The sequence below is a fragment of the Phanerochaete carnosa genome (assembly GCF_000300595.1).
Source record: "Phanerochaete carnosa HHB-10118-sp unplaced genomic scaffold PHACAscaffold_2, whole genome shotgun sequence".
NCBI classification, from domain to species: Eukaryota; Fungi; Basidiomycota; class Agaricomycetes; order Polyporales; family Phanerochaetaceae; genus Phanerochaete; species Phanerochaete carnosa.
The window spans coordinates 4,110,365-4,133,039 of record NW_006767629.1 but is presented as its reverse complement, the minus strand read 5'-3'; the positions used below and the strand labels follow the sequence as shown (position 1 = coordinate 4,133,039).

General features: G+C 54.7%; 6 protein-coding genes across 6 annotated transcripts in view; 2 read left to right on the top strand and 4 right to left on the bottom strand.

The window, feature by feature from the left end:
- Positions 1-1,422, bottom strand: part of PHACADRAFT_138482 (uncharacterized protein) — a 3,122-nt gene extending 1,700 nt beyond the window's left edge. The window contains exons 1-4 of the mRNA XM_007392537.1: positions 1,009-1,422; positions 816-944; positions 633-758; positions 428-590 (exon numbers count right to left, since the gene is read on the bottom strand). Of these exons, the coding sequence (XP_007392599.1) occupies positions 428-590; positions 633-758; positions 816-944; positions 1,009-1,047 (457 nt within the window). The 5' untranslated portion in view covers positions 1,048-1,422. The remainder of the gene's footprint in view (positions 1-427; positions 591-632; positions 759-815; positions 945-1,008) is intronic.
- Positions 1,423-1,441: 19 nt separating this feature from the next.
- On the bottom strand, positions 1,442-3,318 carry PHACADRAFT_170628 (uncharacterized protein). Its single transcript, XM_007392536.1, has 5 exons — positions 3,148-3,318; positions 2,804-3,004; positions 2,725-2,748; positions 2,220-2,683; positions 1,442-2,170 (listed from the first exon to the last, which is right to left on the bottom strand). The coding sequence occupies exons 1-5, from the start codon at positions 3,178-3,180 to the stop codon at positions 1,564-1,566; spliced, it is 1,329 nt and encodes a 442-aa protein (XP_007392598.1). The 5' UTR covers positions 3,181-3,318; the 3' UTR covers positions 1,442-1,563.
- Positions 3,319-4,192: 874 nt separating this feature from the next.
- On the top strand, positions 4,193-12,645 carry PHACADRAFT_206259 (uncharacterized protein; the record flags this gene model as incomplete). The annotated part of the gene is made up of 7 exons (XM_007392535.1): positions 4,193-4,928; positions 4,976-5,117; positions 5,168-5,348; positions 5,402-6,809; positions 6,862-7,048; positions 7,099-7,918; positions 7,970-12,645. The coding sequence occupies 7 exons, from the start codon at positions 4,193-4,195 to the stop codon at positions 9,191-9,193; spliced, it is 4,698 nt and encodes a 1,565-aa protein (XP_007392597.1). The 3' UTR covers positions 9,194-12,645.
- Positions 12,646-12,650: 5 nt separating this feature from the next.
- Positions 12,651-19,618, bottom strand: PHACADRAFT_138474 (glycosyltransferase family 2 protein). Its single transcript, XM_007392534.1, has 12 exons — positions 19,057-19,618; positions 15,972-19,004; positions 15,585-15,907; positions 15,175-15,529; positions 14,902-15,121; positions 14,730-14,852; positions 14,232-14,681; positions 14,150-14,173; positions 13,943-14,097; positions 13,724-13,890; positions 13,024-13,669; positions 12,651-12,967 (listed from the first exon to the last, which is right to left on the bottom strand). Exons 1-12 carry the CDS (start codon positions 19,428-19,430, stop codon positions 12,865-12,867), a joined length of 5,973 nt encoding a protein of 1,990 aa, XP_007392596.1. The 5' UTR covers positions 19,431-19,618; the 3' UTR covers positions 12,651-12,864.
- Positions 19,619-20,519: 901 nt separating this feature from the next.
- On the top strand, positions 20,520-22,170 carry PHACADRAFT_170622 (uncharacterized protein). The gene is made up of 4 exons (XM_007392533.1): positions 20,520-21,410; positions 21,466-21,526; positions 21,580-21,741; positions 21,797-22,170. The coding sequence occupies exons 1-4, from the start codon at positions 20,597-20,599 to the stop codon at positions 22,083-22,085; spliced, it is 1,326 nt and encodes a 441-aa protein (XP_007392595.1). The 5' UTR covers positions 20,520-20,596; the 3' UTR covers positions 22,086-22,170.
- Positions 22,171-22,200: 30 nt separating this feature from the next.
- Positions 22,201-22,675, bottom strand: PHACADRAFT_250912 (uncharacterized protein). Its single transcript, XM_007392532.1, has one exon. The coding sequence runs from the start codon at positions 22,669-22,671 to the stop codon at positions 22,249-22,251; it is 423 nt and encodes a 140-aa protein (XP_007392594.1). The 5' UTR covers positions 22,672-22,675; the 3' UTR covers positions 22,201-22,248.

The following is a 22,675-nucleotide window of genomic DNA, read 5'->3' as shown; positions in this document are numbered from 1 at the left end:
TCTGTGGAGAGCTGATGATCGCGTGGCGCGCTGTCTATTAGCCAAGAAAGCATGTCTGTCCGCAATAGCGAGGGCTTTAGCTGCGATATTCTGCGAGTAAGGAAGGATCGTACTAACCGGTTTCTCGGCATAGTCTTTGCCATGGTTCGCGAGTTGTCTCTTCCTGTCCTCAACGACAGGTCCTAGGTGCTGAAGCATTCTACGATGGTACCCAGTGGCCATGTTGAGCAAGAATGCTGCGACTCTATTGCGCGGTAAGGGCGCGTTTGCGATGTAGCTCATGCGGCTTACGGCTTGAGAGAGCCTGGGAAGCAGTTCAGCCAGGCTCCCCCTAGGACGATATTCATCGCAAATCCCTCTGCCGTCTCGCAATATTCTGAGCTGCGACCTGACGACATAAAAACACGATTTTTATTAACCTATTAACCAAAGCCCTTCGCGAGAAAACGAGCAGACGTACAAACGGGTAGACCGATGAACGCGCGGTTGCTTGCACGGCAGACTATCCGGGCGAAAATGCTAGCAACCCCGAGTGAAGTCCATCCTACTAATGATAATATTTCAAAAAAAAAAAAAGGGGGGGGACTCACCTTTGTCGGCGAGCTTCGCGTCTAGCTCTTGCTTGAAAAAACTGTGAATTCGTCGAGGACCGAGGAAAGAATCATTGCAAGGTTTCCGTTGAGGGCCGTCTGTAATACGCCTATATGATACGTATTTTCGTGAACAGATTTCCCACTCGTGTAGTCGGTCTGGAAAATCTGAGCGAGAGCCGTCAGCAGCGCAATCAACGAAAGCGCACGTCCCAAGAGGCTTACATCAGCTACCGCGGCAGCCGGCGAGAGCGTGTCCTCGTCGGCGGTGAGTAGCTCTTCAACGAGCTCGTCGCCGCTCACTAATACTAGCCATCCGGTCAGCTGTGGTATCTTAAAGATACGGCCCTTGGACTGTTCGTCAGAGGCAGCTGGTAAGCGTATGCCCCCTTTCGCAAAGACGATCGATACCACAAACCTTCACGTATCCATCTTGTATGACCACTCTTGCATTCATCAATACCGTACAGCTGTCCGATACGACAGCAATATATTGTCTGATCCGACGACAGAGATATGGCTTTGAGAGAAAGTAGTGGAGGTCAGCAACATTACAGCGATGAAGCTCAAGCTCTGCGATTAAACTGAGCCTACGTAGGATTTGCGTCGCTGGTACGCCACATACGCCCAACGGCGGACGTGTCTCCTGACTCTCCTCCGCTCACTCTAGTGCCTGCGGAGTTTTCGAACTCCGAGTTCTGAAAATTTGCCGGGGGTGTCTATCGTTCTTCGAACAGCTGTAACCCGCGGCTGACATTGCCATCCTCATCTTCTGTTCGATTCAGTTGGCATCATCTATTCGTAAAGTTGCTGACACAGGCATCTGACCCAACTGTCGGGAATCCCAACCGATTTTGTTTCGGGTGCGACGTAGGCCTAATATAATGCTCTTCTTGTTGCAGCGCTTGCGTAGTCAAAATCGCAAAACGTGGAAAGTGGAGAGGTATAATACACAAGAAGCGAGACGCATGCCCTAGTTCAACGAAATCTCCTCCGTATCGCCCACCTCCTCGTCCCCGATGTCCGGCCCAATCGGCGAGCGCTCCTTCTCGACGGGAGGCGGCGGCGGCACATCGACGTTCGGCACGACGACAGGCGTGAGCGCGACGTCCTCCGTGTCCGACGCGCGGTGCGTCGATGCGCGCCGCTCGCCCAGCTGTTCGCGGTGCTCCTGTGGTTCCTGCGGGAGCGCCTTCGTGTCTGCCGGCATGGGCGGCACGGGTGGCGGCGCCTCCGCGGACGACGGCGGGAAACGGAAGTTCTTGCTCATCGTGCCCTTGCGCGTGCGCCCCGCGGCGGTGTCTGTGTCCTCGTCCTCGTCCGACTCGTCCGACTCCTCAGGCGTCGGCTCGATCGGTGTGACACGCGGTGCAGACGCAGGCTGGGCGGTGGGCGGAGACGTCGTTGTGCGCGCAGGAGCCGGCATCGACTGGCGATTGCTCGTTCTGCTTGCCGGCGAGCTCGAGTTGGCGGGGGAGGGGAGCGTCGCTTGAGACATGGATTGCGGACGCGAGAATGGTGCAGAGTTGATTGGCGCAGACGGGGATGCGCCGAGATAGAAGTTCCCAATGGCGACCATTCTGGGACATTTTCAGCAGGAAGATGCAGGCAGCGCGAGGAAATACCTACTTGTGCTGCTTCTTACACTCGAGAACCCAATGAGGTGTCACGATTGGGATGCTCAGTTGCAGAGCCTTCTGGTATTCGATTCCTGGGGCGTTCGAAGCACCACCAGTCGCTTCTGCTCCCGAAGGCGTCGCAGCGGGCGTCGTGCATACGAAGTGAGTGGTATCGATCTGGATCCTGTCACTCCACTTGCCACCGAGATCGGTGAGAGCGGCCTTCGCTTCCTCAAGCGAGCGGTTGTCTTGGACGTTGCCAAAGCAGACGCGGATGCCAGACGTGTCTTCGAGCTTATGGGTCCTGATGGCAATCGGGTTGGACGAGTATGTCCCCGCGGTCGTCCGCAGAATGAGGTGGAACGAGTAGTCAGAGTCCAGCTGTAGACCAGAGAGCTTCGTAGATGTATTTGTGAGAGGCGATGGGATAGCGGCAAGACGCTGGCGATTTCGGTATATGTCTAGTGAGCGCAGCTTTGATGTTGCGAGTTGGATAGGCTCCCATTCGAGCGTACCGAAGTCTGCGTCACGTTCCGCAGCTGCAAAGCCCGTCGTTGGCACATCTTAGCTCCCGCGTGAGACTTTCAGACATACCTTCAACTTTGGAGGCTCTGGTGGCTTAGTCCCGTATGTATCGAGGATATTTTCCTGCAGCTTCCAAAACTCTTGCTCACGTTTCTTTTCTTCGGCGTGGTTCTGAAGAACGGAGATGTTCACAATGGATCCTGTGGTTGCGCCGGGTGGTAGCAGGAGGGACGGAAACTCGATGAGGTGTGCCCTTTCTCCGAGAAGAATCTACGCCTATGTTTATCATGCAAACGTCCACGAAAGCTTAGGAGCAGCACGTACAGCCATCCCCGCATCTACGCGTAGTTGCCACGGCCCGTGAGCACGCTTTGCGCTATTCAATGAGCACCCTGCTGACCTAGCTTCCCCACCGTAAACATGTAGCTCTCCTGTGACTTTGCCATCTTGGACAGAGGCTGCGGGATCGAATAGAGGGGAGAGAACGGGCGGCCGGTCGTGGTTAAGGAAGGAACGCTAGTTGTTTGATTATAGCCATTACGCGGACATAAGTTCCCACGCTTACAGCCTTTTATTTACGCGTCGTGACATTTGTGATGCCATTTACAATTATCTACTTACGTGCTTATTGACGCGTGTCGTTCGCGCTAACGCTCGTCTCCTCTTGCTTTCATCTTGTGTGTCGCCGACATCTATTTGCCTTTGTGCATAGCCGGCTATCTGCCCGGGAATTTCGTCTTTTTTGTCGGCGTTCGTCAATAAACAAGAACATGACGCGCAACATGTACCACGCAAAAGACCCTTGAGCCAATAGTCGCTGAGACTACCCAAAAACCCCGACCAAACGTGGCGGAGTCGTACTAGCTCTGGGGCTGCAGAGACAGTGCAGATACGCTAGTTTCTCGGCGAGAAGTGGGCTCTATACCGCGTCAAACGCGAGCCCAATGAGAGCCTGGCAATTGTCTCGGGATCATACGGTCCATGTAAGCAGCCTCCCTCTATGTGCAAGCCGAAATATAACTCTAGAATTAGCGAAAGCAACTCAGCCTCTGAAGATGCAGACACTTCCGGGGCTGGATAGTCATATGCATACTCCGCGGCCGCATCCAGTATGTTTTTTGCACGGATTTGGCGCTTGGAAGATGGCGCCTATCGAACGCCACCAAGTCTCTACCTACCCAAAGAGGGCGACAACTTTCGCGGTACACACCGTCCGGATAGCAGCCTCCACGATCTCTGCAAACCATTCGCTGAAGATGCCTCCGTAAATCTCGCAACGACATCGTTATGCAGTCCAATTTTGGGGCTCTGTGCCTGAAGGCACGCAAGCTGACAGTGGTGTACCGCGGAAGCTGACGCGGCGGCTTGCCCGTCTGGTTTGGAAGCACCCAGCCGATCACATCCGCACAATGGTCCTTATAACCCTTCTCTGCGTCGTCGCTGTCTCCCACATGCACCATGTCTATACCCTTGTCCTTCGTGCGCGAGCTACCGGCACCACCAGACGAGTTGTCGCTTGGGGATCTGCTCGTCGAGAGCGTCACAAACAATGGCCGCGTTGACACCTTCTTCGACTGTCTCCCCAGCACGACAAAACCTGCGCTGTACTCTCCAAACACGATGCGGAAGCCACTGTGCCACAACGTGATTCGAGACTTCGTCTCGACCTTCGTCTTCCCTGTCTCGAGCCCTACCAAGCGGTTGGGGCCCAACGATCGCATCATGGTCGCTCTGCCCACAACGCCGGAGAACGGTCTTGCGCTGCTTGCCCTGGCTTCCTATCACACCACAGCCCCCGTTAACGCGACCTGCACAGCGTCAGAGCTGTTCGAAGACGCTGAGCGGCTTGGAGCGAAGGCAGTCCTGGCGACGAGAGATGCGGAAGACCGGCTGGAGCTTAAGAACATCAAGGAGAAGCTTGGTTGCGAGATTGTCTATCTCGAAGAGCGGTCGGATGGACCCACTGGACTTTTCGACCTCACGCTCATGGACTTTCCCGACGATGTGACAATTGGGTACGACGAGGAGAAGTGTCAGCCATCTCAACTCCATGGGCTCGATGACCAGTCGCTCGTTCTCCACACATCTGGCACTAGCGGAAAGAAAAAGGTCGTACCGTACACCCTTCGATCTCTCATCGTCGGCACTTGCGCCGTCATGACGTCGTGGGATCTCAAGGAAGACGACATCAATAGTAAGTCAGGTAATTTTTGTGGGTGTACAGAGCTAATTTTCCCTCAGTGAACATGATGCCTTTGTTTCACGTTGGAGGCATAGTCCGCAATCTGTTTGCGCCCATCTTATCTGGCGGTGCGGCTGTCATGTGTGCTGGCTTTGACGCCGCAGCGTTCTGGTCTTTGTCTACGGAATTGGGTACCACTTGGTGCGTGCTCCCGTCCAATCAGTCTAGCTGGTCATCTAACGACCGTGCAGGTATTACGCGGCTCCCACGATGCACCAAGCGATTTTGAACTCCCGGCCTGACTCCATCGTACCCTCGCGGGCCACGAAGTACCGCCTCATCTGCAATGCTGCTGGTGGCCTGCTTCCTGTTCTTGCTGAAGAGCTGCGCAACACTTTCGGCGCCACTATCTTGCCCTCCTATGGATCAACAGTGAGCACGCTCTGTATGAGTGCGTTCCTGCGCAAGTCGCTGAAGATCATTAGGAATGCATGCCGATCGCGAGTCCTCCAACGACATACAAGCTCGAGCGCCCTGGTTGTTCCGGCATTGCCTGTGGCCCTTATCTCTCCATCCGCGACCCGCTGAATCTCGAGCGCGAGCTTCCCCGCGGACAGACTGGCGCAGTGTCCGTTCGCGGTCTGCCCACCTTCGTCGGCTACGAGAAGGAATCGACCCGTGACGTCCCTCTGGACACTTCGGCATTCTCCAGCGAAGGTTGGTTCGACTCTGGCGATTGCGGATACATGGATAAGGACGGCTACCTCTTCATCACCGGACGCTCTAAGGAGATCATCAATCGTGGCGGAGAAGTCATCTCTCCGTTTGAGATCGAAGAGGCCGTGCTCGTTGTCGCGAAGGAACGAGTCAAGATGACGCTTTCGTTTTCCGTGGAACACGACGTCTTGCAAGAGGCGATCGGCGTCGTTATCGTCCCCGCCCAGGGCATGCCTCGCATCAGTCTTGCCGAGCTCCAGGATCTGCTGAAGGAGCAGCTTCACCCGTCCAAATGGCCGTTCTTGGTCATTTACATGGACGACCTCCCGAAGAACAATGCCGGCAAGCCGCTCCGCATTAAGCTTGCGCAGCGCCTCAACATCGGCATGCTCAATGATGGCGTCCCTGCTCTGCATCGTCACTACGAGGCGAATGCGCCAGACAAGAACGTCCCGCTTTCGGAGCCTATTCCCTGCAATCGCGTCTCCTTCGATATGGACGAGATGAAACAGGCGCTTTGCAACGTGCCTAGCGTGGAGGAGGTCGCGGTACGCATGCAAGAAGACGGCACGCTCGATGCCTTCATCTACACCGAAGACGAGGCTCTCGACTCCGACAAAATCAAGGGTGAGCTCAAGGGTGTCCTACCCGGCTATAGCATTCCGAATTCGGTCTACGTCTTCAACGAGCCGCTGCCCAAGAGCAATGGCGAGGTTAACTTCCACGCTATGGAGGAGACGATCGAGCAGAAGAACGCGGCGAACATGTCTGGGCGCGCGTTGCTCGTGCGCGACATCATCGCGGGCCTGCTCCAGAAGGACGCGGCGATGATCAGCGGCGACTCGGACTTCTTCCTGCTCGGCGGGAACTCGCTTCTGCTTGGCCGCCTCTCGTACGCGATCCGGAAGGAGACGGGCGCATCACTCAAGGTGTCGGATCTCTTCACGAACAGTACTGTCAACGGCCTCGCGGCGCTGATCGACCAGGAAGTGAAAAACTTCATGGCCGCTGCGTCAGACCGTCAGGACGAGCAGGGCAAAGTGTATGAGTCCAGGCCGGTGTTTGGCGAGGCATATCAAGAGAACATCAAGCACCGCAGCCAGTACAACCCACTCTGTTTACTCGTACAAGCTATTCCTACGCTGTTCTTTTATCCGCTCAAGGCTGCATGGAATTGTGAGTCGTGCCGCAAAATTGTGTACCGTATATTGCTGACGAGATAACACAGGGACTGTCATTCTTATTTTCCTCGCCTTCATCAGCGATTATTTGGACAGCAACTATTGGACGCGTGCGGTCGCTCTCTTGACTTCGATCACCCTTGCCCGCCTGTCCTCTCGCATTATTTGTCCTGTGGCCGCTATCATCTTCAAATGGTTGGTCATAGGCAGGTACAAGCCCGACCAGTATGAAATGTGAGTCCTGAACTTACTTTGGCGGGATTATCGTTCTCACCCGTCCTCAGGTATAGCGTGTATTATTTACGATGGTGGATTGTCAACCAATCGCTGCGGTCCGCCGGTCGAGGCATCTTCGCTGCTCACCCGAAAGGCATCAACCTCTACTGTCGGTTGCTCGGAGCCAAAATTGGCAAAGATGTCTACATCGACAAGACCGCCACACTTGGTGAATACGACCTTCTGGAGTTCAAGGATGGCTGCCGAGTAGACAAGGCGCTGGTGCGCGGGTTCTGCGTCGAGCGTGAAGGCCATTTCCGACTCGCCAACATCGTCATCGGCCAGAACGCGACTATCAACACGTACACGCAGATTGCGCCAGGTGCGGTCATCCCTGATGGTGCTGTCTTCGGCCCGCATGCGTCTTCACACGAACAGCCGTCACCTGAGTCGTTTGTCAAGTACAATCGCACAGTCTTCCGGCGACCGCATATCCTCCTCCGGCTCTTCATTGGGCTGCCCATCATTCTCGGTGTCATCTTTCTGTCCTACATCCCCTGGTTCGCGATACTCTACGGCATGGTGCACAACGTCAAGCTTCGCGAATCCGGCCTCAACTCTGTCGAGTCCGTCATCACCTGGTTTGCGTACCCGACGCGAGTGCTCTTCCACATCGTTGCGCGTATGCTGCGCGTCGTTGCAGCGCCTATCATCCAGGTCTTTTTCGGCATCATTGTCAAGCGGATCATGGGTTTGAACGAGCCCGGGCCCGTCGAGGAGCAAAGCCAGTTCACCTTACTACGCCGCTATATCAACAGCGTGCTCCTGTCGCAGTACACACTTCGTCATGCTTTCGACGTGCTCGGTACGCACTACGAGATGACATCGGTGAGCTTCATGCCTTTGACTTCCCTGAGCACTCGTTGATGTCCTACGTAGATTGTCTTCCGCGCCATGGGTGCCAAGATCGGAAAGCGAGTCTACTGGCCTGGTTCTGGCATTTACTGCCCAGACCCGGAGCTGCTCGAGATTGGTGACGACGTCGTCTTTGGTTCCCGCTCAGAGATCTTCACCACGGACAACTTCGGCACCGAGAGAATCAACGTCGGCAACGGCGCCATGATCGCGGATCGAGTAGTGTTGCTCCCAGGCACACATGTCGGCAAGCGCACGGTCATGGGCTCAGGTTCCTTGGGTAAACGTGGTGGTGTATATGAAGACGGTTCGACCTGGATGGGCAACGATGGCGGAGAAGCGGCGATGTTCTCCAAGGGTCTTGGCGTCGAGCTCGACGAAGACACAATCACGCCATTCGGTCGCGCCTTCTACAAACGCGAAGCGACTTATTTCGTCTTCCCTTACCCGCTGCTTGTCGTTATCAACACCGCATTATCGTGTCTCTCTGCGGCCTGGTGGGCCATTGGCGCCGTGACCGCCGCACAGGTTCTCCGCCAGCTCTACATCCATGTCCCCTATCTGCACCTCTTCCACGCGAGCTGGTACCGGCCAGCCACACTGTACGGCCTTATCGCGTGCATCTTTGTCATCACTATGACGTTGCAATCACTCGTAGCCCTGGCATGGGTTATCGTCTGGAAGTGGCTTGTCATTCGGAGGCGCAAGGAGGGCAGCTGCCCGTGGGATACTAGCTCGTACTGCCAGCGCTGGCAGCTGCACCTCACACTCTCCAAGCCACTCTATCGCGGTCACGGCAATGGAGGCGTACTCGCGACGCTTACGGGTTCGGCATACATCGCCTGGTTCTACCGCGCGCTCGGCGCCAAAATCGGGAAGAATTGCACGATTTGGGCCGGCGGGCGCGTAGGGCTCATGACGGAGCCCGACCTTGTCGAGCTCGGCGATCGCGTCTCCCTCGACGAATGTTCCGTCGTTGCGCACATTAACTCGCGTGGCATGTTCGCCCTCAATAGACTCCGCATTGGCACGGGCTGCGCCATGCGCACCGGCTCGCGGCTGCTCTCCGGCGCGCAGATGGAGGATTATAGCATGCTCATGGAGCACGCCCTTCTGCCCTCGGGAGATATCGCTGAGGGCGGCGGGGTATATGTGGGATGGCCCGCGCGGGTGGTTGATACCCGCCGCGGATCGACGGCGTCCACTGTGGTTGGATCTGATGAGGATGTGTACAGCAAGACACAATGAGGTGATATTTTTTGTCATGTTTAGTGGGTACTGTACAGCATACAATGTACGATAGCAGCGTTACCGCAAACCCAATCAGGATTTTCTTTCACCATGTATCTCGCGACACCATCAGGGTGCGAAGTGGAAAGGCAACGCGGTCACTCAGCATCAACGGGGTTCCATGTGATGGCTCCCTCTTTTCCGCGGTCTAGTGCGTCGATACGAGCCATGTCCTCCGCGCTGATCTGAAAGTCGTACACGTCCGCGTTTGACACCACTCGCTCGGGCTTGTCAGACTTCGGGAGCGGAGAGAATCTGCGTGAATGTGAGCCAGCTAAGAGATCTCGGGCCGCCTTCACAAAGAACTTACCCGCGCTGCAGGGACCAACGCACGAGGACCTGAGCGGGGTGCTTGTTATGCTTAAAAGGGCGAATTGAGAAGATTCTCGAGCCCGGAGCTGTTCAACGTAAATTTACCTTCTTCGCGATCTCCGTTATTGCTGTGATGTCCCAATGTCCGCGCATAAGAGGAGCGTAGGCCTCAACGAAGATGCCGTGCTGCTTGCAGTAGCTGACAATATCTTTCTGCTGGCACAAGGGCTGGACCTGTCATGTGTGAATACACAGGACGAAATGAGCACGCGCAGCAAGCAAGAGAACTTTTGTATGTTGCCTCAATTTGATTGATCTCCGGAATTTCGAGACCAGCTTCGTGAATATCATCGAGGTGCTTGACATTACTGCAAGTGCGATCGATGTGAGAATTCGCAAGTTGATGAAAAAACGCGACGCACTAGTTGGACACGCCAATCACTTTCAGTTTACCCTGCTTCTTGGCCTCGATAAGAGCTCTCCAGGTGTCGAGGCGCTTCTCCTTGGGTATGAGCGGGCTGTGGATCAGCATGCAATCAATGTATCCTACAGTGTTTCAGAACGCGAGCATCGTTACTCTGTGTGTGTTATGCCCTCTCACCGACATCGAGCTTCTGCAGCGAGTCGTCTACTGCAGCCAGAGTTATCTCGTATGTGCAAGGGTCAGAATAGGGGTTGATTTTGCTCGCTGTAGTGCACGAATAAGCGAACCGTGTCAAAAAGCCATGAGACACTGGGTCTCACTGATATAGACTTGCTCGCGTGGAATGCCGCTCTCTTTGAGGGCCTCACCGACTTGCGCCTCATTCCTGTACGCGCGAGCGGTGTCGATCTTTCTGTGGCGCAAGGGTCAGCGGCTTCCACAAGCCGAACTACGAACAGAGCTTCAGAACCTGTAGCCATGTTTCAAAGCTGCTAAACAAGCAGGCTTGCTGTTGCTGTTCTTATACACACCGAGACCAAGGAGCGGCATTGGGTATCCTGCATCATTGCCGCGACGTGAGCATAGGATTGAACAACGACCTGATGAAGAGTTGGAGTGACGCCACATCAATGACGACGCACCTGACGATAATAGGGCTACTGAGTCGATGGATAGAACGGACGCCATTCTGCGAGAGACTAGAGGTAAGAGACAGGGAGGTGTGTGATCGCCCTGACATACCCACACAGTTTGAAGCATAATTAGGAGCCTTTACATAAGGCTGCCTCGTACTGCTACCATCAACTGCGGGCCTCGCACGTCTGCCAGAGCGTGAGTCGTCTTGAGACTGTTTTCTCGACTCGGGAGTCGGAGCCTGGAGTGCCATATCAGTTCCCAGCTAGAGGTATAGTCGGACCGGGCTCTGCCCTCGAGAAGGCAGGGTATTGTATAAACTCAAACATACGGTAACGCCAGTCTGAATCGTAGCGCACATGCACATCCATTGGCTTGATAGAGAAAACAGCAGGTATACTACAAGTTCAACGTTCAGAGATAAAGGTTATTGCACGGAAAATGCCAAAACTTACAGTTGCTAACTATGTGCTATCTCTACAGAATGTACAGCGTGTTGCTGCATGCAAATGTGACGTGAGTGTTTGTGCACAGCGACGATAGCAGCCTAGCGATGGATGGGAACGTGCGATTATATTGATACAAGCACCGAGAAGCGATCCAGAACGTCATCTGCCCATGGAAGTTGGAGAAAAAAGGGGGAGGAATGATATACTATGGAGTTCCAGGTGACGGGGTCCGCCTGCCAACGCTGTTCCAGTCGTCAAAATCGCTTCCAGCAAACGACGTGATATCAAACTGGTCATCGACAGAGCTCATGCTCGGACTGAAGATACCCGACCGCAGCGACGGCGACAGAACCGCGGTCTCACTCCATGCGCCGAGATGCAGGCTCGACGGCTGTGGCGACAAGAACACCGGCGACGGCGAGCGGAAGTCCGGCGAGTCCAGCGCTTGAATGTCTGAGAACGGTGAGAGCGGCGAGATGGCGCGCTCGGAACGAGGCGACGCGGCTGATGTGTTGCTACGGGTGGGCGAGGTTTCGGCCGAGGCTATGCCTGCCACGGCAACGAAGGGTGAGTGAACACGAGATTGTGTTGATGAGCTGCCGTCGAGCGTTGGGCTGCGCGCAGCTTCGAAAAGCAGCGAGCCCTCGATCTGCGGTGTTCCATTACCATCGCTAGGCGCGCGACTCGCGGGACCGAGGACAGCGGGCGTGAATGAACTGGCGGTGGACTCAGAGCGGGTCGAGCTCGCAGGACTGCTCACGCGAGACGATGTAAATGCATCCAGGGCAGCAAGGCTTGACGATACGGACTCTACTGTGACAGAGGATCGCAGCCTTGAGGTGTCAACAGCTGTCCTGGGAGAGGGGCTGTGTATCACTGATGGTGTGGGAGCTTGGGAAGTACCAAACTTTGGGACAAAGGGTGACGACGGTGCAGATGACTCGGTGACAGAGGGCAGCATGGGGGATATAGGGTCATAGGGGAGGAAGACGTTAGACTGGGACACAAGGTCAGCGATAGGGAGACTGCGCTGAACTGCCGCGTACCTCGTCTAAGACGTCCGACGACCTGATATGACGACCGCGCTGACGGAGCATGCTGGTCGGATTTGTACTCCTCCACTCTGCGGTCTCCCTCGCCCTGAGGTCTCTGAGCTCGATGGACATGCTGCCGCCATCATACCCATGGTCGTCGTCGGAAACAAGGGGCTTATCCTCGTCCTCGTCTTCTCCCGACTCTGCGCTTGCAGGAACGGCGACAGGACCCCGTTGTCGCTGTCTGCGACGTTCCAGGTAATCGTCGACCTTCGGGGCGACGTGGGGATCATATACGAACTAAGGTGAGGTAAGGTGTTAGTGATTTCAAGGCGTCCAACGCGAGCACACGGCAGCCATACGCACATGCTTCAACGCATACACCGCGACGAAGCCTACTACTACAGTGCCAATGACAACGTACGGAGCAGGCATCGTCAATGGTCGTGGTTGTCGAAAGAAGAAAGACGCAGGAGGACATGCGGCAAATGTGGAATTAATTGAGACGCCCGCAGCGGCAGCGGAGGCAGATCATAACGCCCGCACCGAAGGCCTGTATCGATCGGGAAACGGAGGCAATGCAAGGTTCGAATTGTCCTAAGAGAGCGACTATTACAAGGCTGTATCAATGCGAAGTTTAGACTATGCATGAGGGGATGAAGTCCAGGATATGGTGGTAGGCAGATAGTCCAGTCCGATACTTGACTAATAGTCCGTCCGAATGCCAACTAAGAGATACTAGATGCAACGACCAAAACAATGAGAGACCACCAACGTCTATGATTGAGAAAGAATGCTGTCGATCGAGTCGTTGAGGAACTGCTTCCGAGTCGACAAGTCCGCCTTGGGGAATCGGGCTTGCATCGCTTCTCGCGCAGTTCTAGGAAAAGGCACTCGTCATCGTTCGGCACACGGCAGACGTGTAAAAATGCTTACTTCTTGGTAACTGTCATGAGGTCTTGCGTGCTCAGGTATTGCCGTAAGGCGCTGGTCAGCTCCTCATCATTCGGGTTGGGATTCATGCTCGGCGATGGCGTCGCGAACGGATTGACCGACGTCGCCATCGAGAAGGTCGACATTGGGCGGCCCTGCATGCCAGGAGCCATCGGCGGAGCAAAGTCTCCCGCCTGTGATCCGCTCACGTTACCACCGAACATACCCATGGACATGACAGTGTTGCGTGGCGCCATAGGCATCGTAGGCATCATGCCGTACACGCTGCCTGTGTGCTGGTATGTCATTGGACCGGGCATGGGCATCTGACCGCCGTGGTCAGAGCCAGCGACGGAGCCGGGGCCGCCGCCGAACGGCATGAACGGTAACTGAGGAAGGCCGTATGTCGACATCGCCGGCTGTCCACCATGATGCGAGTGGTTGCTTCCAACAGGCCGTTGTGAGCCATTCTTGTCGAGAGGATTTGTGTCCCTGTAGTAGTCTCCGCTTTGCGAGGGGTGGAAGCTGCGTGGCGATTCGGCACGGGACCCAGGAGCGCGAGACCTAGCGCGCGATTGAGCCTTGCTACCACTATAGCCTGTCTCACCAGAGTGGTGCGACGCAGTCTCCCAAGCCTCAGCCTCGTATTCTGAGGGATAATTGTCAGATAACAAGTGGATGGAATGACAGACATGAGGCGTACCGCTGAACTTCTTCATGGGGATCATGGAGTCGTCGAACTTCTCGTCGTCATTCATGATGACCTTCTTGTTGCTGCCTTCACCAATGACCAGACGAGTGCTACCCCAACTGAAGTCATCCATGCACCAGAAAGAATATACGGGTAGGAGGAAACTGTACACGGGATATCTGAAAAGCGATCGATGAGTCGGCATTCATCGCGTAAGGATGAGGAACATACGAGAGGATGTAAACCACCATCCAACCGACGAGCATGAACTCTCGCTTGAGGATGAAGATGATCATCTGCAGACCGTACACTGCAGCCAACATGACGAGAGCCAGGACGGGGACTGCGGCATGCGTCACAGTAACAGTAACGATCAGATATATGAGCTACAGGCTGGAGTTAGATGTGCGAAGTAGCGCCAGCGCAACTGGAACTCACATAAACGACAGTCGACGGCAAGATCTGCATGATTCAAGTGAATCAGCTATCGTTCAGGGGCTCAGACAGTGCACCAACATACCAAGGTACCAAGGAGATCAATGAAAACGAAGAACCTCATGGAGAAACAGCAGAAGCCAAACAGTTCGGGTAGGAAAACCAGCTCGCAAAGGTTGTGAATGGTCGAGTTGATCCACCGACGACGCTGAGAGAGCAGCACTCGCCAGGACTCGGGGGCGACGGTGTGTGCAAGAGCGTCAGGCGTGAATTTAGTCCGGAACGTCGGGAAGTGCTTGAGTAGAAGCGTCGTCAGGAAACGATCCTCTCCGAGAGACAGCAGATTCTTCTTGTGCAACGTATCGACATTGGGTTCGGCATACTCCTCAATGATGCGATTTGAGATAATGATAGGTCGTCCCTTGTCGGCCGTCCGTATGCGATACATTGAGAAACATCCTGGAAGACAGCTCACGGAGCCGAACAGGCTCTCGAAAGCCTTCGACAAGTGATGCGAGATGTAGTATTCGTAAACCTGTGAACGAGATCAGGCGTAATTAGATAGAGGAGAGTCATCACAAACCTGAATCATTGTCCACCATGAACCTTCCTCGTTTTCCAGCTTGGTCTCACCACAGATACCGATGATGCTAGAGTCATCGGCGGCGGAGGCTACTAGTCGATTTAACGACTCAGGGGTGACAGTCTAGAATAATGATTAAAACACGTGAGAACTACAAGAGATGCGCACTTACGGTATCGGCATCAACAGTGAAGATGTACTCATAGAACGCCGGGTCAATACCAATGACATTCCGCATTTGGTGGTAGATCTCGAGCTCGAGCGGGGTCATGGCCGAGTCGAAATGCACGCGGTTGAGATACTGCATGAGAAGAATCTGACTGTCTCGCTTGCCGCGATTACCGGGCCTGGTACGTTCGGTCGGCTTGCCGACCTTGACTACGACGATATATCTGGGGGTGCTGAGTTTAGCCTCTACACTTCATAAGCGACTGATGAGACTTACGGAACGACATGACCCTCAAACTCATACAAACCAGAGTAGATCTTGCCGTAGTTGAGCGCCTTGGACCCTTCTCCGATCGACTTGAACAACAGCGGCTCGGGATCGAGCTTAGAATCAACACCAAGGATGTCGAGGACGATGCGCGGCGTGGTGCGGTCGTTGCCCGTACCGATAATGTTGCCGTCGCAGATGAGGAACAACAGCTTACGTTTATCATCGTAGTTCAAGGACGCCAGTGAATCGATCGTCCGCCGGAGTGAGTCTTCGCCTTCAGTGTAACACGGGATTTGACAGATGACAAACTTGTCCAACATCTCGGGATTGCGCTTGGGAGAGAGCTGCAGGGCCGACAAGACTACGAAGAGTGTAAGCACGTCTACTTGAGAGGCGCATATACAGCAGCCACTTACACTTCAAGACCATTGACGCCATGATGACCGCAGACGCAGCGACCAAAAGCCAATTCTGGACCTGGCACCGCGCAGTCTTGCGGAAATCGTACTCGCCCACATAGAAGGCGTTGTTGAGACAGTCGACATTCTGCGCGCGGGTGGTTGGGTCCATCGCAGCGAGTACGCCGTTCAGATCGCTTGAGATATCTTGTCCGACACGTTGCTCAAACAAGTCGCTAACGCTCTCGTTCAGGAATTCGTACTGGTCGCCAAGGTTGAGACTGATAGTGTTGAAGTAATCGGTTAGGTCGTAGATGCTACTATCCCAGATGATTACGTTCCTAGGCAACCAAGCAAATATCAGCGATATGTTCCTTGCTGCAAGGACTGTCACACAACACTTACCGGGGCGAGTCCTGATCGTTCGCCGCGTTCCAAATGGCCGATTTATCCCAGACCAGCGGACCTTTGTGGAAAGTGCGGATGGTGGGAAGGAAGCGCGCCGTGTACCAGTCCGAAGCATCCAGCTTCGTATTCTGAGCGGATTGCAGGGTACCAGACGTGTGCATTGCAGTGGGAATCTCCGGGGTGAAGTTGGCCGGGCGCAACCCCATATTCGGGTCATTGACGAGTCCAGGGCAAGCGAGAACGAGAGGAGGCGGGAAATAACCAGTCATATCTTGACCCGCGAGGGCCGAAAGTGAATCGGCACCATTGCTCGCTTCACCAGTGATATCGCTGTGATCGCCGTGAACGAAGTTCGAGACGTCGTAGACGTTACCTTGGATGGCAACCCAGTAGTCATTGGAAGTGGTGTGTTGGTTAACCTCCTGGACCGACCACGCCTTGTTGAAGTTAGGACACAGGAGACGACCGAACTCGATGATGTAGAAGATGACAAGGGCGTTTAGGAAGAGGATGAGCCAGAAGATCGTGAACTTCTCGCGCCAGGCAAGACGGATATCTGCGCGTTTCATGCGGCCGACAGATGACAGTAGGAACGACGGTATCCAGAACGTCGTACCCCAAACGACCCATAGCCAGATGCGACGCGTTCGAGTCGTCGGTAGCTCCTCCACAGCGTTTGGCGCCTCCCTGACGACGAGGTCTCCGCCCTCCTTCTGGTCGCCTGGCGCCCGACCTCCCTCTTTTCCCCATTCGGAGCCCCATCCTGCGTCACTGTACGCAGGCGCATCGTCCACAACTTGAGACTGCGACAGCTGACTGTTACCGTACGGCATATTTGCGTTGGGCGACTTGTAAGCACCGCCAGGTCCATTGCGCGTGAGTAGAAGGTTATCCTCGCTCTCCGCGGCATAGTATCCACCGCCGCCTACGTGGGATGAGCTAGCGTCGCGCTGGGAATACTCGGTCGCGTCGTCGGGTAGGACGCTCTCGTCGTCGTCTACGCCACCCATGAGCTTCTTCGCTTCTTTCTCAGCCGACCGAATGACGTCCTCGACCATTTTCCAGGAGGTGTAAGACAGCCAGATCTTTGAGTGACCCATCGCATACTCAACACCCTCCTCCCAGCCATTCGCCTGCGCGCACTGCCGTATCCGTTCTCTTTCTGATCCCTGCATCGTCGGAACGTAACAATCGCAGAAGGCGGTGTGGTCCATGTCGACAACGTACTCCGTCTTGCAGCGAGCTACAAGATCAGGGAGTAGAAGAGAGCGAATCTGCAGCTTGACTCGGCGCTTGTCGAAGGAGTTGGAGGACCCGGAGTCGTTCGGACGAATGCAGGAGACGGTCCAGTGCCTCGTCCGGTCCAAGCTGTAAAGAATCTCGGAGAGGTTGTAGTTGATCTGCGTCGTGACGGGGTAAGCTTTGGTGGGATCGAGACGGGGATGCTCCTCGCCGGCAGGAGGTAGTGTGCCATCGGGGGAAGGAATGGGCGTAGCTTGTCGCAAGGGACGCGACGAAGCCTGTGTCTGGACAATAATGGAGTCGTCTTTAGAATGTCTCTCAGCAGCAAGACTCGGGCCGGACATGAGCTTGGCGACGAAGGGCTCCTTCGAGTTGCGGAATAGCGTGACGAACGCCGAGTCCAGAACGTCGATGTCCTTTTCCACGAAGCCATCAACTTCGTAAGTAACGCTGCCGGCATAGTGGTTTACGCCGAATACGTGCCGCCCGGAAGGACCTGCTGTTGGCTGGGGGTTGGCAATGAACGAGCTGTGCGCGCCGAACCTGGCGGTGAGATCCTGGAGGAGCTCCTCGTCACGCTTGTCTCCGCTCTTGCCTGACTTCACGGCAGAACAGGCTTTGTTCATCCCGCCGAGTATTCCAGACGGCTTTCGGTGAGCGCGTTCGTCAAGCTGCGCACCTCGTAGCAACTCGATGCAGGCAGAGTTGTCCATAATCGCGACCGACGGCAGCGAGACGCCATCAGCGGTCATTTGCGCGTTGTAACCCACGGAGTCCTCAAAGATGTTGCGGATGACATACGACTGTAGCACCTCGTCTGAGAAGTTGATGCAAAATTCGTCGAAGCCGTTCTGGCCGTAGGCCGAGACAAGTGGCGCAGGACCCCCGAGCATCATTGACGTGGTACCACCGGGGCCCCGTGTCTGGAAGCCGGGTTGGTCTAGCAAAATGATCTGCGTCGCCGGTAGCGGATCCTGGGAACCCGGAGCAATGCGATGATTCGCCGTTTCGCCAACGTAGGCAAAGAGGATGGCATAGAGGTCACGAACGAGCGAATCTCGCTGCGCAGCGCTTTGCGAAGCGTTGAGCATAACCGTATATAGCTCCTTCCTGACGTAGCTGGTCTTATTTGTCAACGTTTCTCCCAGCTCCTCTGATGAGACTCCCAAGAGACGCGCCGCCTGATCGAGAACGAGGGGGTTGGAGACGTACGCGGACACGTCTCGTGCGTCCCCTTCACCAAATTGGACATTGCCTAGGGTGAGAATTGCAATCAGGAGGCTGAAGATAGATGAGGTGTGCTTTGACTTGAAGCCGAGGGTCTTCATCGCGGCACGCAGCTCGTCCATGGCTATTGAATCGTCGCTAAACGGGCCAGCGGGTAGACGGTAGCATCCCGACGATGCAAGAAGAGCATAATCCGAAGGATCCTCGAGCTGGAAGCGGTCGCGTTCTTCCGGAGTCGATCCGGCTAGCAGTTGATAAAATACGTGAAACGTGCGCTCCTCGTGCGTGAGACGATTTACGCGAGACTTTTCAAGTGCGTAAGTGAGGACCTTCCCGCCGGATATGCGTCCTCGCTCAGTGAAGTGCAGTTCGAGGTAGCGACCATGCCGCGAAGCATTCGGGTTCATGAGCGTCTTCGCGTTACCAAAGGAGTCGAGTAGAGTGCCCAGAGCCTTGATTTGCTCTGCCATGCGGGTTTCACGCTTTGAATGAGAAGATAGCCTTAGCACCTGGTTGACGACAAGCTGTGCACTCGCAGTCTTCCCTGAACCTGTGATACCTCTAAGGCCTGTCGTCAGTACGAAAGCCGGTGGAACGGCCAACGACTACGCACCGGAAAATGACCGACTGCGACTCATTCCGCCTCCTCATCATCAGATATACTCGCGCAGCAAGGTCGTATAGGTGAGGCGGCAGCGGCGGGGGCGTGCCTGGTAGGGGAAGGCTCGTGTCCTTGTACGATCGCTCCTCATACTCCTGGGCGCTGATGTCGTTGACGTTCGCAAGCGTTTTGTAGGGGTTGACAACAACGTAGTTTGTCGAACCAACTCTAGAATAAGGTAGGTCTTGGCGGAAACGGGTTTGTAGAACAGAGAGAATGGTGTCGTCTGAAGGATGGACTGTTGCAGACGTCGAGGAAGAAACCAGGTCGGTGAGGTCTCCCGACTGGACTGCCTGGGATTGCTGAGCGGGAGTAACGGCGGCCATGGCCGTGAGTAAAGTCGTCGCTCGACACAGCGAGCGATTTGTGAAGAACAGGGAGGAAAGGAGAAATGAAGTGTGGAAACAGGCAGGAAACGGAAACGGCGTCCCAGCACCGCATCACGACGGATACAATTTTTGCTTACCGCCGGTTACGAACAGTTACTGATGCGTCACACACTGAGCTTACTGATATTATTGCTGTCATCCCCTTTTTGCTTATCGAACCTAGAATTATTCTTGTCTCAATTTGAGCTCCTCCGACCTTCCACTACGTACAGTACTTCAAGCTTCAAGCTTCAAGTTCCACACTTGATTCTGTCCTCCAATACTTCATGTGCCGGCCGTAATATTGTATACTACTGGTGTACTGGCCTCAGGCTGGCAAGACGTGGACTATACGGCAAGCCGATCGTCTCGAATGTGACATCCCGGCACGTCCAAGCAACAAACCGAAGCAACTCATTCATTTCCTTCGTACCGGTCGGCACTTAAGTCTGCGTTCGCAAATTATTACGTCCAATTAGTTGGCCTGCATGATACAGGCGGCCTCACTTCTGCGTGCGACGGCCTTCCACGCCGATTTTCACAGCATCTGCGGTCATTGTTAGCCGTAACTATCTCGACTCTCGTGCGCATATATCTGAAATTTATTCACATTATGGAGGCTTTAATGAAAAACTCTGTAATGCGGCTGATAATGTATGTACTGCAACAGGGAGTGAGCTGAGTTTTTGGCTTTGTTGCAGTATGTATGAGCCTCATTTCAAATTCTACCATTGGAAGCCCGAGTGCCACTGAGCTCCCGATGTTTGTTATGGATTTAGGACTAGCTGCAAACCGTTGATGACAAAGCTGGCAGCTGTGCTTCGGGCTAAAGCCAGGCAGAGACTAACCACACTTTGAATTACGATAAGTTCAAGCCCTCTGTGGCGTTTATTCAACAGCGCAGCGCTAGTTACCGATGTCTTGTACCGTCACTCGGGCTTTCGTACTGCGCCGTCCGCGTCTCGTTCTTGCACGCTTCTTGTCTCAGAGTAAGCATTGTGATAAGAAATTAGCATCTTAATGGGAACCGTTAACACACATCGCAGCCACTTTTGTGATCTATCATACTCGTCAAGGAACTGGTTGAAACTTGCTTGTTAATCACCGGACCAATCGCAGACCAGATGAATATCTCCTCCGCTCACGCTGATCCTATGCGTATCTACCGTGCGAAGCGGGACAGCGCGAAACCTCGCGTCACTAAAAACTACAACATCCTCGGCTTCATCTCTTCTGGCACCTACGGCCGCGTGTACAAGGCTCAGAGCCGGGAACCCGACGCGCGGATACACGCCATCAAAAAGTTTAAGCCTGACAAGGAGGGCGACGTGACCACATACACAGGCATCAGCCAGAGTGCCATCCGCGAGATCGCCCTCAACCGGGAGATCTCTCATGAAAACGTGGTTGCCCTCAAGGAGGTCATCCTTGAGGACAAGTCGATCTATATGGTCTTTGACTATGCAGAACATGACTTCCTGCAGCTGATACACCATCACTCGCAGACGCTACGAACTAGTATATCGTTCCCAGTGTTGAAGAGCCTCACGTTCCAGCTCCTGAATGGCCTCCTCTATCTGCACTCGTGCCACATCATCCACCGTGACCTCAAGCCCGCCAACATCCTTATCACCGCCGACGGTGTCGTCAAGATTGGTGATCTCGGCTTGGCACGCCTAACGTATTCGCCGTTGCAAGCGCTGTACACCGGCGACAAGGTTGTCGTGACAATATGGTACCGCGCCCCGGAGCTACTACTTGGCGCGAAACACTACAACAAGGCCATCGACATCTGGGCTGTTGGGTGCGTTGTTGCGGAACTAGCAAGCCTAAGACCGATATTCAAGGGCGAAGAGGCGAAGCTGGACTCGAAGAAAAATGTACCGTTCCAGAAAGACCAGATGCTCAAAATTTTCGAGATCTTGGGAACACCAGACGGCAATATATGCTCCTTTTTGCTCTTTAATGACTGAACTGACCTCAGCCTGGCTAGAGCGCGATTGGCCTGGCGTGAAGGACATGCCAGAATACCCGAATATGAAACGCCTTGATCCGTGCGTCTCCTATTTAGCCTGTTACTTTCTAACCATCAAAGTCATTATCGTAGATACACTAACCGACTTCGCGATTGGTGTTCGAATCGGATGAAATCCCAGCTGGGCTATGAATTCTTGAAGCAAACCTTTGTCTATGATCCGGACAAGAGGCTTACAGCACACGCCGCCCTCAAGCACAAATGGTTCCAAGAGGACCCTATTCCTACTCAAAAGTGCGCCAAATCTCTTCTGTACATTACTCTTGCTAATGGGATATTCTGTTGGCAGCGCCTTCGAATCACTCCAGGCTCATCAGCATCCGCCGCCGAGGCGCATCACGTATGACGACGCACCTAGCATGATGCCACTCCCCACACAAGCACAAGCGACACAAAACGTTGCTCAAGCACAGGCCACGCAGGTGCATGCGCTTAGCATGAGCCATAGCATGTCCGCGAAGAGCATGTCCGGGAGAGGCAGTGCCGGGAGTGTGGGCACGGGCGTAGGGACGGGCGGGGCAATAGGGAACGGTACCGCCGGGGGCGGGCGAGCACGGAAGAAGGCCAGGGTTGGGTGACCCCAGCATGTGCAGTCGTCGTTGTGGCAGTATTGTTGCGACCTCCCCTTTTGATATTAAATTGGATTCCGGTCGTTCTTCCGGCTTGACGTAACGAGAGGCATACTGAACAAAAAGTAGAATCGCAGGAAAGTACATATATTCAATATGCATGTTGTCTAACCTACAATCGACTGCGGGCTACGATGCTTTTCAGCAGCCCGGTCGGTTTCGACCTCGGCAGCAGAGTTCCCTCGTTCGTCCTTATCCACTCCTCAAAACCCTCTTCCTCTCCCGGATACACGATCCGCTCGCTCCACCTCGCCTTCCTAAACACCGGATGCCACCGCATCGCATGCTCGATACGCTTCTGCTTGCTCCACTGCCCTGGCGCGTACGGCTCAAACGCTGGACTCTGCGCGTACCCAATAGCTGCGACACGAATAAGAATGGCGGAGGTCAGTCCGTACACGGGCTTGATGGAGCCCGACCCGCCCGCCTCGCGTCCCGTCAGGAAGCGGTGCATTCGATACAGTCGCTGGCTTTGAGCACGGTTCTTGTCGGGGCACTCGGGTGGGCCAGAGGGTACCCAGTCGTTCATGTCCATGTAC

Excerpts from the sequence above, each read along its gene's own strand:
- PHACADRAFT_170628 (XM_007392536.1), bottom strand. The coding sequence starts at position 3,180 with ATGGCAAAGTCACAGGAGAGCTACATGTTTACG. Across the intron at positions 2,749-2,803 it reads CAGAGCCTCCAAAGTTGAAG|CTGCGGAACGTGACGCAGAC; the intron begins GTATGTCTGAAA and ends CGGGCTTTGCAG. Across the intron at positions 2,684-2,724 it reads GGAACGTGACGCAGACTTCG|CTGCGCTCACTAGACATATA; the intron begins GTACGCTCGAAT and ends GCAACATCAAAG.
- PHACADRAFT_250912 (XM_007392532.1), bottom strand. The coding sequence starts at position 22,671 with ATGGACATGAACGACTGGGTACCCTCTGGCCCACCCGAGTGCCCCGAC.
- PHACADRAFT_170622 (XM_007392533.1), top strand. The coding sequence starts at position 20,597 with ATGAATATCTCCTCCGCTCACGCTGATCCTATGCGTATCTACCGTGCG. Across the intron at positions 21,527-21,579 it reads AATATGAAACGCCTTGATCC|ATACACTAACCGACTTCGCG; the intron begins GTGCGTCTCCTA and ends TCATTATCGTAG. Across the intron at positions 21,742-21,796 it reads GACCCTATTCCTACTCAAAA|CGCCTTCGAATCACTCCAGG; the intron begins GTGCGCCAAATC and ends TTCTGTTGGCAG.
- PHACADRAFT_138474 (XM_007392534.1), bottom strand. The coding sequence starts at position 19,430 with ATGGCCGCCGTTACTCCCGCTCAGCAATCCCAGGCAGTCCAGTCGGGA. Across the intron at positions 15,122-15,174 it reads TTTGAGGGTCATGTCGTTCC|ATATATCGTCGTAGTCAAGG; the intron begins GTAAGTCTCATC and ends CAGCACCCCCAG. Across the intron at positions 13,891-13,942 it reads ATGGTGGTTTACATCCTCTC|ATATCCCGTGTACAGTTTCC; the intron begins GTATGTTCCTCA and ends ATCGCTTTTCAG.